Genomic DNA, 17,782 nt, shown 5'->3' with positions numbered 1-17,782 from the left:
CAGTTTAAGGTAATGTCTTTTGGATTAAAGAATGCACCTGCAACATTCCAAAGGATGGTTAATCAAGTTATGAATGGAAGACTTCTGCGTGGCATACTTGGACGAGATTGCAGTGTTCAGCCCTACTTGGAAAGAACATGTTGACCACTTAGGATATGTTTTGCAGGCTCTTGAGCAGGCCCATCTGACTATAAAGGCAAGTAAATGTCGAATTGGTCAGAGCAAAGTGGTCTACCTTGGACATGAGATAGGAGGAGGTGAAATAAGGCCATTGCCTAGCAAAGTACAAGCTGTACAAGAATGAGCCACCCCCACTAATCAAACCCAAGGGAGAGCCTTCTTAGGTCTCAATGGTTATTATAGGGACTTCATAGAGAACTATGGGTCCATAGCTTCTCCCTTGAATGTGGTCTCCTCACCCAAATTTCCTAAAAAGGTCAGGTGGAATGAGGAGTGCACTAAGACATTTGAAAGACTTAAAGCCCCTTTGCCAAGCTCTAGTCTTAAGCACTCCTGACTACAGCCAAAACTTAATTGTGCAAACAGATGCTTCCAATACAGGTATAGGTGCAGTTCTGAGTCAGCTGGATGAGAAAGGTAGGGAACACCCCATCTGCTTCATCAGCAGAAAGCTGAAGGAACAGGAAACAAGGTGGGTAACAATTGAAAGAGAATCTTTTGCCCTTGTGTGTCACTGAAGAAGTTTAGACCATACTTGTACGGATCTACTTTTGCAATTCAGACTGACCACCAACCCTTGAGATGGTTAATGTAGATGAAAGGGGAAAATCCTGAATTTTTAAGATGGTCAATCAGCCTAAAGGGGTTTCATTTTACCATTGAACACAGGGCATGGTGTAATCACCAAAACGCTGATGGTCTCTCCAGAATGTATGACCGACTGGAGTAAGGAGATTCATCCACGGGTGGATTAAATCCCCTTGTCCATTAGTATGGGGGGGAGTGTTAGGGAGAAATCTCATAAATGTGCTAATTCCCTTCACCTTAGAGACCCCCAGCAACTTTGCTGGATTTTGAGGACTTGATTTTTTTACCTGGCAAGAGTGCGAGCCTTTTTTCCCCACTCATGTATTTTGATGTGCGTTTTACTCTTGTGTTCTTTGAATATGGAGTTTTAGATAACTCCATAAGCATCATCTGTTCATGTGTATTACACAGCACCCTCAGTGCAGTGACACAGGGAAGCTTTTTAGGCTGTCCCAAGGTTTAAATACCTTCTCTGGGATAAACTACTGTTTCCCAGAGAATGTAAGGTTAAATTGACTTTACTAGTATTTTTAAATTCCTAGACCCAGCACACACTATCTTACAATAGAGTGCTGGAGGGGTTACCTAGTATCCCCTATGTCTAAAATCTCGTGTAGCAGTCAAATGCTAACCTTTCCTATCAAAATGGCTGGTGGCAGTGGTTTTATAACTAACCACCATGATTTTTCCCGACCGCGAACACTGGTAGTAAAAATCGCGGGAGCCATGTTTTTCAAGATGTTGCCTAAGCACCCTTTGTTTAAACATGTGCCGGTCTTTTTTGGCCATTTCTTTTTGGAAAGGTCCTTCTAGAGTTTGTCTCTGCGTGTCAAACCAGGTTTGGTCCCTTTGTTCCTACGCATTTGGCGGGCTTTAGGACTGAAGACCGCCTGTGGCGCCTGAGTGTCTGGGTGGGTAGGAAGTGAGGGAGGTGCCCAAAACCCCCTGTGCTTAGTCTCTTAGGAGACACAAATGCACTCTGGCGTGATTGGCTGGCTGACTGTCTGGCAAGGACAGCCACCCTGCTGGGTGAGTAGCAGCTATGATGGAATGAATGGGAGAGAACTGTTTAAAAGGCGAGTCTCTTGGCTTGGAAGGCAGAATCGACCACTGGAACGAAAGAACCGAAGACGAGCTGGAAGAGGACGTTTGCTGCGACTACTGGACCGTTGGTTTGCCCGGTGGAGCCTTGCTACAGGTCCGAATCGGCAAGTTCATCTTGACAGAGAAGCCACTTCAAGGATGACGTCTTCCTTTGAGTTGGTAGGACCAATCAACTCGTAAGCCACCTGGATACCATTCTCAGAGCTGGTTAGGATTATCCAGGGGGAAGGACACCAGCTTGTGTGCTTGAAGAAACAGCACCCGGAGCAATCGAAGAATTGTCAATTTGCCAGCTTTGTGTCCAGTCCCCATGCAGTGCATGAGTCCCCCAACGTCCTCCCTCTTGTCCCCACGACTGAGGCTCAGGAACAGCGAGATCTGCAGGAACTGCCAGGAACAGAAGTCTTCAGATGCCTCTTTTTCTTCAATATAAGGTACTGTGAAAACCCGACCGAGAGAACTTACTTCTCACTGCTAAAGTGCGTACAACTGTGGCAACTTGCAGGTCTAGTCAGCTTGTGACCCGACATATAAACCTTTCTTCCGTTAACTACTTCTAAGAACCATGGCAAAACCTTTCTGTTTTAAATACCAGAACCGTTTTCACCTATACAAGACATTAGTCCATTGACTTTGGCCTACCTATTGCATTGAATCAACTCCTCTGGTGAACTCAAACTATTTGCACTGTTTTAGAGTAACTGTAATCTTAGTTTTAAAACTTATGCCTTTTTGCTGCTACATCAATGCTATTTTGCTCCTACCTCAAGGGAGCTCAAATGCTTAGTATTCAGTATTGTAGTATAACTTGTGTGATATTGGTTGCCTCATTTAGTGAATGCTTTAATAAATTAATTTGTGTAATAAATTAAGAAGTGTTTTTACCAAGAAACCTTGAGTATAAGTGTCTATCTGAATACTTGTCATTGTAGACCTTTGTGTAACACCCTCACAAGCTCGCATTCCCTCTTGAGATAAGCCTGGCTGCTCAGCTCGCTACCAAGAACTGTGGTACAAACTTATACCAAAGGCTGGTTTTGCTTACACCTGTAGTCATAGTTGTGTGTAGTGGTCCCAGAGTGTACTGCATGCAAACTCTGCCTAACACAGGTGATGACCAATGACAGAATACAAGGCATGAACATCATTACTACAATGCAAAATAGGTCCAAAGAATACCTTCAACTTTAACCTGGTTCTACCTTCTTCATCAAGCATCTCCTCATCTTCAAATTCGTCTTCATAATACTGAGGATCAAAAGGCCTGAAACAAAACATACGCACTATAAAAAGGGAACAGAATGGTGCAGAAGATGTCCTCAATGCAGTGACCCAATTAAGTACAAGACAGATTGCAGTCATTGGTTCAAAATAGTGAATTTGAAATGGCAACCCTGGCTAGTAACTTCTCTGCATGGTTAAAGATGCATAAAATACAATGGGCCTCATTACAAGTACGGTGGTGCGGGCATAAAAAGGCAGCAAAGCAGCAGTAATTCCAATAACAGTGCATTACTGCACCGATGTCCTAAAGGTTTAGCAGTGAAGTGGAGGATTTACTTCCAGCAAAAAGCTTGGACATAAATCTGCCCCTATAATGCTGAAAACCAGCAGATTTGCAGTGATGTAATTTGGCCAAAAAAGGGAGAATTACCTACCATTCTGAATCCCATGGTAAATCCACAGGACCAAGTGGTGGTAACAGATTTTGGCAGTAATTCAGTGGATTTTCACCAACCCAAGGGGAGAAGTCGTCCTTGCAGGGCTTCTCTAGTCAAGGTGAATTCAGAGCTTCAGCACAGCAGCAGGGCTTCACCGGGCTAACCAACGATCCAGGAGTTGCAGTAGGCAGATCTTCCAAGTTCTTCTTCGGATTCCGTCGTCGAGTGGTCGCCTCTGCCTTCCCAGCCAAAAAGCCTTGCCTTCTATGCAGGTTTCTCCCATTCATTCCAGCCTAGCTGTCAATCACACAGCAGGGTGGCTGTCCTTCAAGGACAGCCAGCTGGCCAATTACCTTTAAGTGCATTCCTGTAACCAAGCGGATTAAGCACAGAGCGTTTTGGGCACCTCCCTCACTTCCTGCCCCTGCCAGACACCCTGAATCCGGACAACGATAAAACAAAGAGGACAAACCTGGTTTGGCGTGCAGAGTAAATCTCAAGAAGGACCTTTCCAACAAGAAATGGCGAAAAAAGAAGACCGGAGCCCGAGTCCCCTCAACCGACTGCGAGACGCCAGAAGCAAGAAAAGTCCATCTCGACAGCCAGGAACCGCAGTGTTGCTATTTGCGGTAGTCGCGAGGAGCTGAAACACTGAAGTGCCACTTGTTGGAAAGATTGCCGGCTGCGAGAGGTGACCGTCCCATTGCAGAGCAGGAGTCCCCAGAAGTCCTCCCTCTTGTCCCCACGACTGAGGCTCAGGAACAGTGATATCTGCAGAGCTGCTCAGAAACAGAAGTAATCTGCTGCACTTTACCTTCAATACAAAGGTACTGTAAAGTCTGAGAGAACCTACCTCTTACAGTAGAGTTGCTTGCTTCTTCTACCACTCACAAGTCCAATCAGCTTGTGGCCCTACATTGGATTCTTCTTTTCTTCAAAGACTTCTAAAACATTGTGCAAAGACTTTCTTACTAACCTGCCAGAAGTGCTTCATCCTTGTAAAGTAGTAGGCTGTAGTCGGATGCAGGGTGAACAAGTTAAGATTTATGGCTGTGTTAACCTTTCCACCAGCCCCTCAGTATAAACAACAAAACATGCTTATTTTTGGCTCAGCCGGCTTGCGGTGTAAAGGGTTAATCAATTCAGAGTTTGTAGGAATGTCCTCTTAGGCTTCTCGCCTCTTTGAATGAATCATAAACAGCTCCCATAAATTCCTCTTCTCGGACGCTAGCTTTCCGTTCCTTCGCCAATTGTCCAAAAATGGGATGTCAAAACAAACTAACAGAAAAAATAAACCCACAGAAGCACTGTCCTTTGAAATGGCTTATGGCCAGGGTTCCCTTGTCAGTGAATCTGCCTCGGGTGTGTAATTCTGCGCTGCCGTTCCTCGAGTTTTCTTGGCAGAGAGCGATGCTGCTCTGCTCTTTCAGCCTCCTAGTACGCCCAATGTACAGCACCTGGGGATTCCTCCCACTCCTCTGTGGTCTCCGGCCAGGGCTGCCGCTGCAATGAGAGACACCTGGTGACTTTCCCCGGGGCTTCTTTTAACCCATGCCCTGCTCCTCCCCTCCATTCAGCCTCCACCCGCCTTTCCTTCCCACACCTGCAGCCAGTTTTCCTTCCCCCATCCACCCCGTTTCATACACTGTTTGTCCATCCCAACCTGTACTTTTCTGTGTGTACCGGCCATTATACCGTGTGACTGGGCTGTACCTATAACGCTTCATTTTGTTCACTTTGTCCTTTCCCCCACCTTGGCTCCGTTTCTCATGGTGGGTTATGGGACATGTAGTTTTCCTTTGCCCTGCTGTTTTAACCTTTTGGGGGCTGGGTCTGAACGTTGGAATGGGGTCGTCTCATCTCCATTGCCTCTTTGACCTCCTCACAATCATATATAAGACTTTTGCCCATTGACTTTGGCTTAGCCTGTTATACTGAATGACTCTGTTTAGGGGATCCAAAAGTATTTTTCTGCTTAATAATATTTGTGGTCTTTTGTTGTTCTAATAACCTTTACCTTTTACCAACTTCTAACAGTATTCTAAATGCTAACAGTAAGATATTAATGTCCCCAGCACCCTAAGCTATTGAAGTCACCTGAGGGTGTAGGTTGTGTCTGTGGGCCATCCCAAAAGGGTCTTTACTAATTTAGAAACTAAGAGTGTACAGTATTGAAGTGTATTTCTGTGTTAAATTTATATTGCTCCCTTCTGAAGGCGGCTTATTCTAACTGACTGATTAATAATTGTTTATTCAAGAAACCTGGTGTGTAAGAGTTTATTTGAATACTTGTCACTGTGAATCTCTGTGTAATTCCCCTACAGCTCATATTGCCCCTCTTGAGATAAGACTGGCTGCTCAACCCTCTAACAAAACTGTGTAGTACAAGCTTATACCAAAGGTTGGGTTTCCTATACCTGTAGTCAGAGTGGTGCGTTTTGCACCCAAAGGGTACTGCATATAAGCTTTGCCTAACGGGGGCCATTTTGACAAAATGGGCACCCACAGGTGCCTTACTGCAGCTGCGAACGCAGCCCGCGGTAAAAACACACAATGGTGGTAAAAAGTAAACAACTGCCACCAGCCATTAATTGTAGAAAGGGTAGCATAATAATGTTACATGAGAAACTAGACAAAGGGGATACTAAGTAACCCCTCCAGCACCCTATTGTAAGATGGCGTGTGCTGGGTCTAGGAAGTTACAAAATGTAAGTAAAGTCAATTTCACTTCACTGCTCTTGGAAACAGTAGTTATCCAAGAGAAGGTATTTAAACCTTTGGGAAATTTGAAAAGACTTCCCTGTGCCACAATGTAAAAAGATTATGCCTATGGAGTTTGGCAGGCCCCAAATCCAAAAGAGAAACAGGGTACAAATCACAGAAAAATACATGGGAGAGTGGGAAAAGGTCTCACTCTCTCCAGGTTAAACATTAAAAGTCCTAAAGTCCAGCAAACGTGCTGGGGGTCTCTAAGGTAGAAGGGAATTAGCAAATTTCTGAGAATTCTCCCTAACACAAAGCCGCCTGCTTTACTTTGCTGGTCTTTTTGCTCATTCTAATGGTGACACTGATTAGTCCATAACAGTGTTAGGTAAGATTTTCATATTTATGATAAATCTTCCTGACGGGTGTCATTCCCCAGAACTTTGATTGGATTGGTAATTATTTTCCCTCGTCCCAAGTTGAGTGGGATTTTTTCCCCTCTCACCTAGTCTTTTACTCTTTATGGGTGACCTTGCTCTCCATAGTGTATGAGTGGAGTTACAGTTTCCTATAACTTTGGACTGACTAATGTAATATGTGACAGCACACAGCATTTTAAATGCAGTGGCTTCCTTTTTCATTCTCTTATTATTGCTTGGGTGAACTACTGTTTCCAGGAAGGGCACATATTATTCTGTGGAATCTGATGGACCCCACCGTCCCTCACTGACTGCTCTGTGTCCTACTGATTTAATTATTTCCAGCAAGACTCAGGTCAGCATGGGGGGAAAGGGGAATTGGATTTTAAAAAAAGACACAGGAGCTAGTCTTGCTTCACTGCTGGGTTCCCTGCCCAAGAATTAAATTGCGTTATTCAGTTGCCTAAAAACAACATACCTCCCCTACTTCCCTTACTAAATTAGCTGTGTATCCTCTTCCGATGCTTATATGATTACATTCAGCAGCAGTCTGGTATTTTGCACATTGAATGCTCTGAATTCCAGTTTTATAAACACTTTTATAGTACTCTGTCCTTTTCTTCTTTTAAACAGAGTTCTTGAAGTTAAGTTCTTATTCTAGCAAACTAAATTCCACATCTCCTCTTGTTCTTTCTATCTCTGCAAGCCTTGTAGGCACCTTGTATCTCTTCCCTGCTTTCAACAGTTAAATCCTTCTTTTAAAAACAAATACAAAGTCTTCTAGCAGGTCTTTCATATACTGTTCAGTCTTTGCAAATGTCTTTATTTATTTTTAGTTTATAAAGGTTTAAATGCCTTTTGTTTAATATTTTCTTCCCTAGAACTACTGCAACGTGAAGACTACAACTACCCTGTTTCAAGAGAAAATGGCCCCCAGGGTCCAATAGTAAGCCACGAGCTCCATGAGACAACCATGCACAAACAAACAAGCAGCTAGTAATCTCTGCGGGATCCCCTATGGTCTTTTTAATCAGGTAATAATAAACGTTTTAATATTCTTTTACTTTCTATCCCTCACGGAATCTTGTTAGAGCAAGGCACGGCTTCTAACGCCATCTAGTGGCGAGCGAGCATCGCCACAGTTACAAATTAATTGCTTTTCTGGAAAATGAAATTTGCCTGCAAAACGTTTCGTGCAAACCTGAGAGGGTTTCAGTTACACTGCACTGCTTGTGCGGTGCGGTAATGTTTAGTTTTCCAACTAGAAGTCTTAAAAATGAAATATTACACCACCTTGGTCCTTTCTTAACGGATATTTAAACTAGCCAGCTTTACTTCATATTTCTGTAATCTTCATTCATAAAGAAAGTGAAAAGTCAGCCTTAGAAAAATCTGCTGTCGCAACAACAAATTAAAATATTGAATTGTAAAAGCTAAGCTCTCAAAGCGCAACGCTCCCACCAGTAACAGTTGCTGCAGAAGTTCTTTCCCAAATCTTCAAACTCTTGTCCTGCACTCTTCCCAAAAGTAGGCCTCAAAGAAGCGGACTGAAAATCTGACTTTCTCTCTTGGCAATTCAGATGAAAGGCAGTTGGGAAAAGAGTTCACCTCCAACCTGTCCTTAACATTCCATTTTAGAATGTTACTGAGGGGAAACTCCATCTTCCCCTGGTTACTGCCTATCCCTCCATCTTGTGACATAATCTGTGCTGTGAGTGATTATGGCTATGAGTGTTGTGTTGGTTGAAGAGAGGGACATATGTCATAATCTGTGCTGTGATTGATTATGGCTATTAGTGTTGTGATGGTGGTGATGTCACTAACATTCTAGGTGGAGTGTTGGTGTGGTGATGTCACTGGGACTCTGGTGGAATGTTGATGTATGTTTGGTGTGCAGGGTTCTACTGGTGCCAGTTGGACCTAAGCTGCTGGGCTAGATGGATGTCCCAGTGCTTTCTCTACTTAATAACTAAGAGAATAAACCTACATGTAAACTACTTACCTTCTGGTGTTCTAGATTGGCGAAGTAGACTTAGTTTATATCACTGGCGACGAGGATGGAACTGCTGGGAAGGGGCAGTAAGTGAGAGGCGCTGCCTTCCAGGGTGACATCCATCCAGCATCAAGGAGCTGCAGGCCGGGCGGTGCAGTGAAGGTCCAAGGCTGGGAACCTGTCTTGGCGGAGCACATAACCGGTGGCACAAGGAGGAATTGCCAGGCGGCTCTGTCAGCAGGTCGAGTGGTGCAGAGTTCTGTCCCAGGTTCCAGGGTGGGGTCCTGCGACCCCAGTGGCCAGTGGTTGGCTGAGGGCATCTTGGCTGGCGGTCCGGAGCAACAGAGGTCCATGTTTCCAGTTATGATTGGCTGGAGGATGTTGGCCGGCGTAGCGTCCAGCGAAGGAACCGCTGGTGGGCGTTCTGCAGGTGAGCCGGAGGTGCAGTGCGGGCAGACGGCAGCGTTGGCAGAAGTGTCCTCAGTGCGTCGGAGGAGTAGACGGTACGTGGATGTGAGGAGGGTCCCAGCTCCATGGGCCGAGCGGCGCCGCATTCAGGCGAATGATTCCGCTGTGGGGAGGAGCGGAGACGCTGCCGCACAAAGTGTTCTGCGGGCGGATGAATATAAGACGGAGCGCCGAACTGCAGGCGCGAGGGTTGCTGGAGCAGTGGGGCCAAGCAGCGTTGTTGTTGCTCTCATGGTGTTGGGAGCAGCTATGATGACGTCGGTTGGGGGAGGGCCGACGTTGATTGGAGGAGGACCCACGCCACGACTGGCGTTCCGGCGACATCAGCTGGAACCCAGCGTTGAGTACCCCTCTGGCGTTGGTGTGGAACGCAACGTTCTGCAGGAGGATCACGCCGGCGCTGAATGTGGAAGTTCTGTCACTGCAGACGTGAGGCTGGCTGGAGCAACGGGTCCAAGCAGCGATGTTGCTTTCATGGTGTCGGGAGCAGCTATGATGACGTTGGCTGTAGGAGGGCCGACGCTGAAGGGAGGAGGACTCGTGTTTGGACTGGCGTTCCAGCAACATCGGCTGGAACGAAATGTTGGATGCCTTTCTGGCGTTTGTTTGGAACGCAACGTTCTTCATGAGGGTTACGCCGGTGCTGGATGTGGGAGCCGTGGTGTTTCGGAAATGCTCAGATGATGGAGTGGGACACTTGCCAGAGTTTCGTGCTTCACAAACAGTCAGGGCAGTAATGAAATAAGTGACTTTTTGGCACAATTGGTGGGTTTGGATGGCATTGATGTGAGAACTCATTTGTCACTGGAAATGGAGGGAAGCTCTATGATCGTGTCTGGATTTATGGACGTCTACAGTGAGTGCAATGGAAGGCGGTGGTTGCCACTTGCAGGTGATTTCACAAGAAGGCTGGCAAGGTGGCGGCCGCTGGATCCGGACCAGTGGGGAATAAGTAACGTGATGAGGGATTTGACAAGGCACTAAATAGAGGTATGTGTTTGGTGAGGCCGGTTTTGTTGGTTAATGCTGCTTGTATTTACGTTGTGGCCTCTGGGTTAGTACAATTTTGGTTTGGGTTCTGGGTTGATGTTAGCAGTTTATGGCCTGTCATTTATGTACTGATGTCGTGTTTATGTAGGTGGCCTGCTGTTAGGACATGTCTTTGGGTTTTCACTATGGACTCGTGGGGGTGGGGTCCATGGGACATTGTAATGCTGTTTATGCAATGTTTTCTTTGCAGGTTGGCTGAAGTGGACATGTGGGTGGGGGTATGGCGCAGGGACTTTAGCGCCATGTCACTTGCATCCATTTTTTGCATTTACAATTACTTGCCATGCATTTTGTGTTTTGCATTTCAGGGACATGTTGGGGTTTGGCGCAGGGTTTTTAGCGCCATGGACTTGATCGGGTTATCGCTTACTGTGGGTTTTACATGTTGTCCTGCAGTGTTTTGTTTGTCGTGTTCATAGGGGCATTACCCCAGGTTATGTGTGGATGATGCCAGTACTTTTAGGGGCAGTGAGGTGCTGTCTGGTCATTTTTGGGGGGCAGTGAGGTACTTTCACTGCATGCACATGCTGGGATTGTGGCGCAGAGGAATTGCAATTATGTGTGCATTTCATGGATATTTTGGGGGTGGTGCAAGAACTTTGGCGCCATTACGGTGCTAGAACTTTGGTGTCATGACGTCTGTTGGTTGTTGTTTGTAGGGGCATGTCCCCTGGTTATGTGTGCATGCTGCCGGTGTTTTTAGGGGCAGTAAGGTGCTGTCTAGTGGGCAGTTAGGTGTCATATAGCGGGCAGTTAGGTGCTACCTGGGTCATCTTTGGGGGCAGTGAGGTGCTGTCCAGCGGGCAGTGAGGGGCTGTCTGGGTCATTTATGGGGGCAGTGAGGTACTGTCTAGCAGGCAGTGAGGTGCTGTCTGGGTCAATATTGGGGGCAGTGAGGTGCTGTTCAGCGGGCAGGGAGGTGCTGTCTGGGTCTTTTTTGGGGGCAGTTAGGTGCTGTCTAGTGGGCAGTGAGGTGCTGTCTGGTTGTTGTCAGGGGTAGTGAGGTGCTGTCTGGTTGTTTTTTGGGGCAGTGAGGTGTTGTCTGGTCATTTTCGGGGGCAGTGAGGAGCTGCTGGTGTTTCAGGGGCAGTGAGGTGCTGTCTGGTGTTTTAAGGGGCAGTGAGGTGCTGCCTGGTGGTTTTAAAGGGGCAGTGAGGTGCTTTATGGTGTTTTTAAGGGCAGTGAGGTGCTGTCTAGCGGGCAGTTAGGTGCTGTCTGGGTCAATTTAGGGGGCAGTGAGGTTCTGTTCGGTGTTCTTAAGGGTAGTGAGATGCTGCCTGGATTTTAAGGGGGTATCGAGATGCTTCAGTGTGGTGTTAAGGGGTAGTGAGATGCTGCCTGGTATTGTAGAGGTTTAGTGAGGTGCTTATGTTTTGGAGGTTTTAGGAAAGGCAGGAGTTGTTTATATTCATTTTAGGGAGTGATTCTGGGGTGGCATAGTGAGGTGCTGCAGCCCAGTTGTTTTAGGTATAAGAGGTGTTTTCGGGGGCAGTGAGGTGCTGCTGGTGTTTTAGGGACAGTGAGGTGCTGACTGGTGTTGTAGGGACAGTGAGGTTCTGTCTGGTTGTGTTCTGGTGTTTTAGGGATAGTCAGGTGCTGTTTGGTGTGTTGGGACAGTGAGGTGTTGTCTGGTCGTTTGTAGGGGCAGTGGGGAGCTGTCTGGTGTTGTTAGGGACAGTGAGATGCAGTCTGGTGTTTTTAGGGGCGGTCTGGTGTTTTTAGGGACAATCAGGTGCTTTTCCCTGGTTATCTGTGGATCATGCTGGTTTTGAGGGGTAGTGAGGTGCTGCCTAGAAATTCTATGTGGTAGTGAGGTGCTGCCTGGAATGTTTTAAGTGGTAGTGAGGTGCCATTTAAGGTTTCAAAGGGGTAGTGAGGTACTGCCTGGGTATTTAAAGTGGTAGTGAGGTGCTGCTTGGTTAATTTAAAGGGCGGTTAGGTGCTGGTTATTTTAGAGGGCAGTGTTATGCTGTCTGTCGTTTTTCAGGGACTGGGAGGTGCTGTCTGGTTGTTTTAAGGGGCAGTGAGGTGCTGTCTGGTTGTTTTAGGGGATGTGAGGTGCTTTTCAGGGGCAGTGAGGTGCTGTCTGGTTGTGTTAGGGGCAGTGAGGTGCTGTCTGGTTGTGTTAGGGACAGTAAGGTGCTGCCTGGTGTTGTAAGGATAGTGAGGTGTGGTTGGTTGTTTTTAGGGGCAGTGAGATGCTGTATGGTGTTCTAGGGACAGTGAGGTGCTGCCTGGTGTTTTTAGGGACAGTCAGGTGCTGTCTGGGTCATTTTGGGGGCAGTGAGGTGCTGTCCGGTTGTGTTCTGGTGTTTAGGGGTAGTGAGGTGCTGTCTGGTTGTTTTAGGGGCTGTGAGGTGTTTTTGGGGGCAGTGAGGTGCTGCTGGTATTTTAGGGACAGTGAGGTGCTGTTATTGTTGTTATTCAGCTGGTTGATAGCGGAGTGTTGGTTCTTCCATGTCATGGTTCATTCAGCGGGTTTGTAGCTGAGTGGGCTCAGGTTCTGGGAGAGCTTGTGGTTGAGTTAGTTTTCGGTTTTTCCATTAAGATCTGGGTTAGATCTAGGGGTGTAGTGGTTTGGGTTCAGGGGGAGTAAAAATGGTTTCTGAGCTATAACATTTCTGGTAAATTGCACTTTTGGTGGGTTTCTACCATGGGTATAGTTTGGTGTTATTGAAGAGAGGGGCATATGTCATAATATGTGCTGGTCATGATGATGGCCATGAGTGTTGTGTTGGTTGAAGAGAGGGACATATGTCATAATATGTGCTGGTCATGATGATGGCCATGAGTGTTGTGTTGGTTGAAGAGAGGGACATATGTCATAATCTGTGCTGTGATTGATTATGGCTATGAGTGTTGTGATGGTGGTGATGTCACTAACATTCTAGGTGGAGTGTTGGTGTGGTGATGTCACTGGGACTCTGGTGGAATGTTGATGTATGTTTGGTGTGCAGGGTTCTACTGGTGCCAGTTGGACCTAAGCTGCTGGGCTAGATGGATGTCCCAGTGCTTTCTCTACTTAATAACTAAGAGAATAAACCTACATGTAAACTACTTACCTTCTGGTGTTCTAGATTGGCGAAGTAGACTTAGTTTATATCACAGACTGCTCCCGATCTTTGGTTTAAATGGTTAAGGAATATAGTATGCATTTTCTTTTGTTCCCAACCCCCTGAAATAGCCTACACACTATTAAGTCTGCATGTCCTCACTCCCAGCCTAGTTCTCGTACCGTGCCTTCCTAGAACCCTGACAATGAACTACTGTTTCCAAGAAGTAAAGTGGGATTTCCATCCCCTCTACATTTTATATAGTGAGCCAGCACACCCCACCTTGTGTGGCGTGCTGGGGGATACAATGTATTCCCTTTCTTACATCTGCATTCTTCTCCCAGTTTTTGGACTCCCAAATGTCTTCTTTTTATGAGGTGAGCGCCTTTTCTTGAATTAATGACATGGTTCAACTCCATGCTGCACAAATTATTGCCCCTCTTTCTCTAACAATAACTCTCTTGTAGCTAACACGTTTAGCCACAATTCAGCTTTGTGGTTAAACATCCCTTCTGTTCCCTGCTTTTCAGGATAGTAAATTCTAAAATCCCCTCAAACACCTAATGAGAACAACATTACAATTGGGGAGTGTCATGATAAATATAAATATGAAGTGTATTGCAGCTATGACTTTATTTTATTCACTGTGAAATAGAAGTTTTCTATTGTTTACTTTTTCTCCTTATTGCAATGAATGATAATTGATTCATTAATTTAAGTTTTTTTGTAAAACAAACTATTTTGTTTACTTCTACTTAGAAACTCTCCTGAGGCTCTCTTGATTCTATGACAAGACGGAGGCGAGCATTATGCTTATCTCTTTAATTTGCCACCAACATAGCAATTCAACTTTTACAAAAATAAATGTTTCTTTGCTTCCATGAAAAAAGAAATCTTTAGTTTTAAAGTTTAGAGTCTTGTAGAGACTCTTCCCTGGTCTCCTACAAGTCCCATGAGCCTCCTGGTGCTCAGTAGTCCTTCCTCCACCAATCCGGAGCCTGACACCCCTATAAGGACTCCCCACACTAGGTCCTTTCCTCTTTCTTTTTGCTGCCAGCATACGGAGATAAGCGATTTATTTTCTCTCAGTATGAACATATTTTTAGAGTATTTTCCTTTCAGGAATAAGAAAGTTATCTATATATAACGTGAGCGCAGCGCATATTTATATAAATAAAAAAAAATAAAAAAGGTAGATATTTATACTTAAGTAAACTTCGATTATTACCTTGTAAGCTAGCAGCGCTCCGCGTCCGCTTCAGTTCATTCTTAAGCGGTTCAGCTGACCCGCGTTTGTCATCCGCGGTCCAGTTAGTTCGAGAGCTGAGGAGGCGGAGCCAGAGCCGCAGGCGCTCTCGCCCGCGTTAGGCATCCGGCCCGCTCCTCAAGGCATCGCACGGCAGGCGTGCGTTAGGACCCTGAAGGAGCGGGAAGTTGTAAACCTTCCCGTCACTCCCCAATCCCTTCCAGCATTTTCCTTTCATCGCGTACGCGAAGGGAGTGCGGCGTGTTATCTGTGCCCTATCTGCTTTTCTATTGCAAAAAAAAAAATTAAACATTTTTAAAAAAGAGGGAAATTAGTCTGGATCCCTGATACGGAGAGCGTCTGCATTGAGAGGCAAATAAAAAAAAAAAAAAAAAATTCTCTCTTTACAGCAGCACGTGTCTCCAGAAGGCCTTCACATTGAATTGCCTCTTTTAGTGGGCCTCATTCAGTCGACTGCAAGGTACGTTAGCTTTGCTAACTCAAGGAAGTTATGGCCCATTATCAAGAGGGAGAGCACTCCACATCTCCTGATTATTCTGAGGAAGAGTGGGAGGAAGAACCCTCTCATCAGGAAACAGAACCGTCACTCAGTTTTAAAAAAGTACTAGGGGATTCCCTATCTGTAGCTGTTTCCGAGGGCGTACAACCAATTGCCCAGAGATTAGACATGCTGGAGGCATGGATTTTACAGAAAGATCAGAAGTCTCTCAATAAAAAGAGGGCGCTTAGCCCTGGCGAAGGCACGTCGACTGGACACCCCCATAAAGGGGTTGAACAGGGGTGTAAGGCTCGGAAGAGCTCTGACTCTCTGACCCCCCCGAGCAAGGAAAGGAGGGTACATCAAGACCCCCACAAGGCAGACGATCCCGTCGCAAGATTGAAGAAGGCCTTCCTGGCAAAATCAGCAGATTGCCAACACAGACCCCCCTACCCCAGGGGTGAATATTCTCTGGGACATAGACCAGGGCTACTCGCCCAATGACGAAGCAGAAGAGCATGATGAACCCTCTGGGCACACAGCAGCAGATGAGGTAATACTGGATCAAGAGGAAGACACAAACGATATGTTCGACCCGGATACTATTAGGCATCCGAAATCTAAGGAGTGGGTTCCTTCCCCAAAGGTAGCGCTTTACATGGCACAGCATATTCGCAAGCCGCTCGACAGAGAAGTAAGGTCTCGCATGAGATCGGAATGCCCCCGTCCAGATCTCCCAGATAAGTTATCGGAAACCCCAGATTTAGACCCAAAGATGGTTACTTTTGTGACAAAGTCTGCCAAAGATATCAGGAAAGGCGTAGACAGGGCCTGGCGAGGATGGCAAGATAAAGTCCTTGATTTAGCAGGCCCATTGGCGAAAATGATGGACCTGGCGGAGCAAGCCAAAGCCACGGGTTCCCCCATTGATCCTCTAGTCCTAGCGAACTGGGCACAGAGGGCAATGTGCTTCCTGGGGAATGCCAACTGCGCCCTCTCGTCAGAGAGGAGAAGAGGGGTGCTCTTAAAGATCGACTCAAAGCTAAGCGACCTATCGTCTTACGAAGCGGGCCAAGGAGCGAAAGGCCTCCTCTTTGGCGAGGCGTTCGCAAAAGAAATGTCCCAATTTGTAGGAACGTATTCAGCCCTCGAAAATGCCCAGAACTCCATCAAAAGATTTTTTCCCGGCCAAGTTTTTGCTGGGACAGATCGCCAGAGGGGTCGGGCGTCCGGTCGACATTCCTATCATCGCAGACCGCAAGGAAACAGAGCACAATATTGGGAGGGAAGACAGCAAGATTCCTTCTTCCCCTCCCGGCCGAAGTTCCCAAGAGGTCGCAGACCAAGAGGAGCCTTCAGGCAAGCAGGCGCCACTGGCGAGGAGTACACCAAATATGCAAGTGGGGTGCAGGACCCTGATATTTCTGAACGCTTGGCGCGCATTGTCCAGCGATGCTTGGGTTTTACAAGCCGTAGCAGGTTTGCGCATAGAATTTCTAGGCGACCCCTTTCAAGCCCAAGAGCCGCAAGCTATTCACCTAACAGCACAGGAAGCAGCGCTTCTTCAGAACGAGCTAGTAAAGCTTCGCCAGAAAAATGCGATAGAGCGCGAGTTGCAGTCTTCCCCGGGGTTTATAAGCAACATGTTCCTCGTGCACAGAAAAGAAAAAGTGCGCCCGGTTATCAACCTAAAGAGCCTAAACGAATGGTTAAAATACAATCACTTCAAGATGGAGGGAATCCATCTTCTCAGAGACCTTCTGCGCGTGAGAGATTGGTTAGCACGTCTGGATCTGAAAGACGCATACTTCACAGTGCCCATAGCAGAAGACCACCGCCGATACCTTTGTTTCCGCTGGAACAAGGAGGTGTGGCGTTTCAAATGTCTTCCCTTCGGCCTTGCTTCAGCCCCATGGGCCTTCACCAAACTGATGAAGCCGGTGGCTGCGGCCATAAGAGAAAGAGGCATTCGGATCATAATTTATCTAGACGATATCCTGATCCTGAACCAGAGCAAGGACGCCCTGATCACCAATATTCGTTGGGTTTGCACCTTACTATCTTCCCTGGGGTTTCTAGTGAACCTCGACAAGTCTCAATTGCAGCCACTTCAAAGAGTGGAATTTCTAGGTTTCACCATAGACACAGTAAAAGCAACTCTGGAACTTCCGAACCAGAAAGTAAAAGCAATAAGAAAGGAGATCAAGTCAGTCCTAGCAAAAAAGACCATCTCGCTACGATATCTAGCCAGAATAGTGGGACTTCTAGCAGCTTCCATCCAAGCGATTTTCCCAGGGCCCCTACATTACAGAGCCCTCCAGAGACTCAAGATCAAACACCTGCAAGGAGGTTTAGGATACCATCAGCTAGTTACCTTAGACAGCGAGGCAATTTCAGAGCTTCACTGGTGGCTGCAAAACATGGAAGCCTGGAACGGTCGAGCCATCTTCGGCGACGTTCCAGATATTACTATAGAATCCGACGCGAGCAGAGCCGGATGGGGAGCAAGGTGTGGGCAATTAGAAACAGGAGGGAGATGGTCAGAGAACGAGTTACAGCTCCACAAACTGTCTCGAGCTTCTAGCAGGCTCCTTTGCAGTCCAAACTTTCACCAAAGACAGAGTCAAATGTTCAGTGCTGCTGAAGATGGACAATATCTCCGCAGTACGATACATAAACAAACTAGGAGGTACCAGATCGAAAATGCTAGCGGAACTAGCGAAAGATTTCTGGCACTACTGCCTTCAACACCAGATAGCAGTAGCGGCGGAGTATCTTCCAGGAGCCCAAAACGAAGTGGCAGACTGGAATTCCAGGT

General features: G+C 46.6%; 1 protein-coding gene across 1 annotated transcript in view; it reads right to left on the bottom strand.

Moving 5' to 3' along the window:
• The window catches only part of LEO1 (LEO1 homolog, Paf1/RNA polymerase II complex component), an 892,878-nt gene that overhangs the window by 415,503 nt on the left and 459,593 nt on the right, over window positions 1-17,782 (bottom strand). Inside the window, exon 6 of the mRNA XM_069624834.1 lies at window positions 3,052-3,136. Coding sequence (XP_069480935.1) covers window positions 3,052-3,136 — 85 coding nt within the window. The remainder of the gene's footprint in view (window positions 1-3,051; window positions 3,137-17,782) is intronic.

The sequence above is a fragment of the Ambystoma mexicanum genome, chromosome 11 (assembly GCF_040938575.1).
Source record: "Ambystoma mexicanum isolate Mex_15411 chromosome 11, UKY_AmexF1_1, whole genome shotgun sequence".
Lineage (NCBI taxonomy): Eukaryota > Metazoa > Chordata > Amphibia > Caudata > Ambystomatidae > Ambystoma > Ambystoma mexicanum.
The sequence above is the reverse complement of the archived record's forward strand: the minus strand, read 5'-3'. Positions and strand labels throughout refer to the sequence as shown.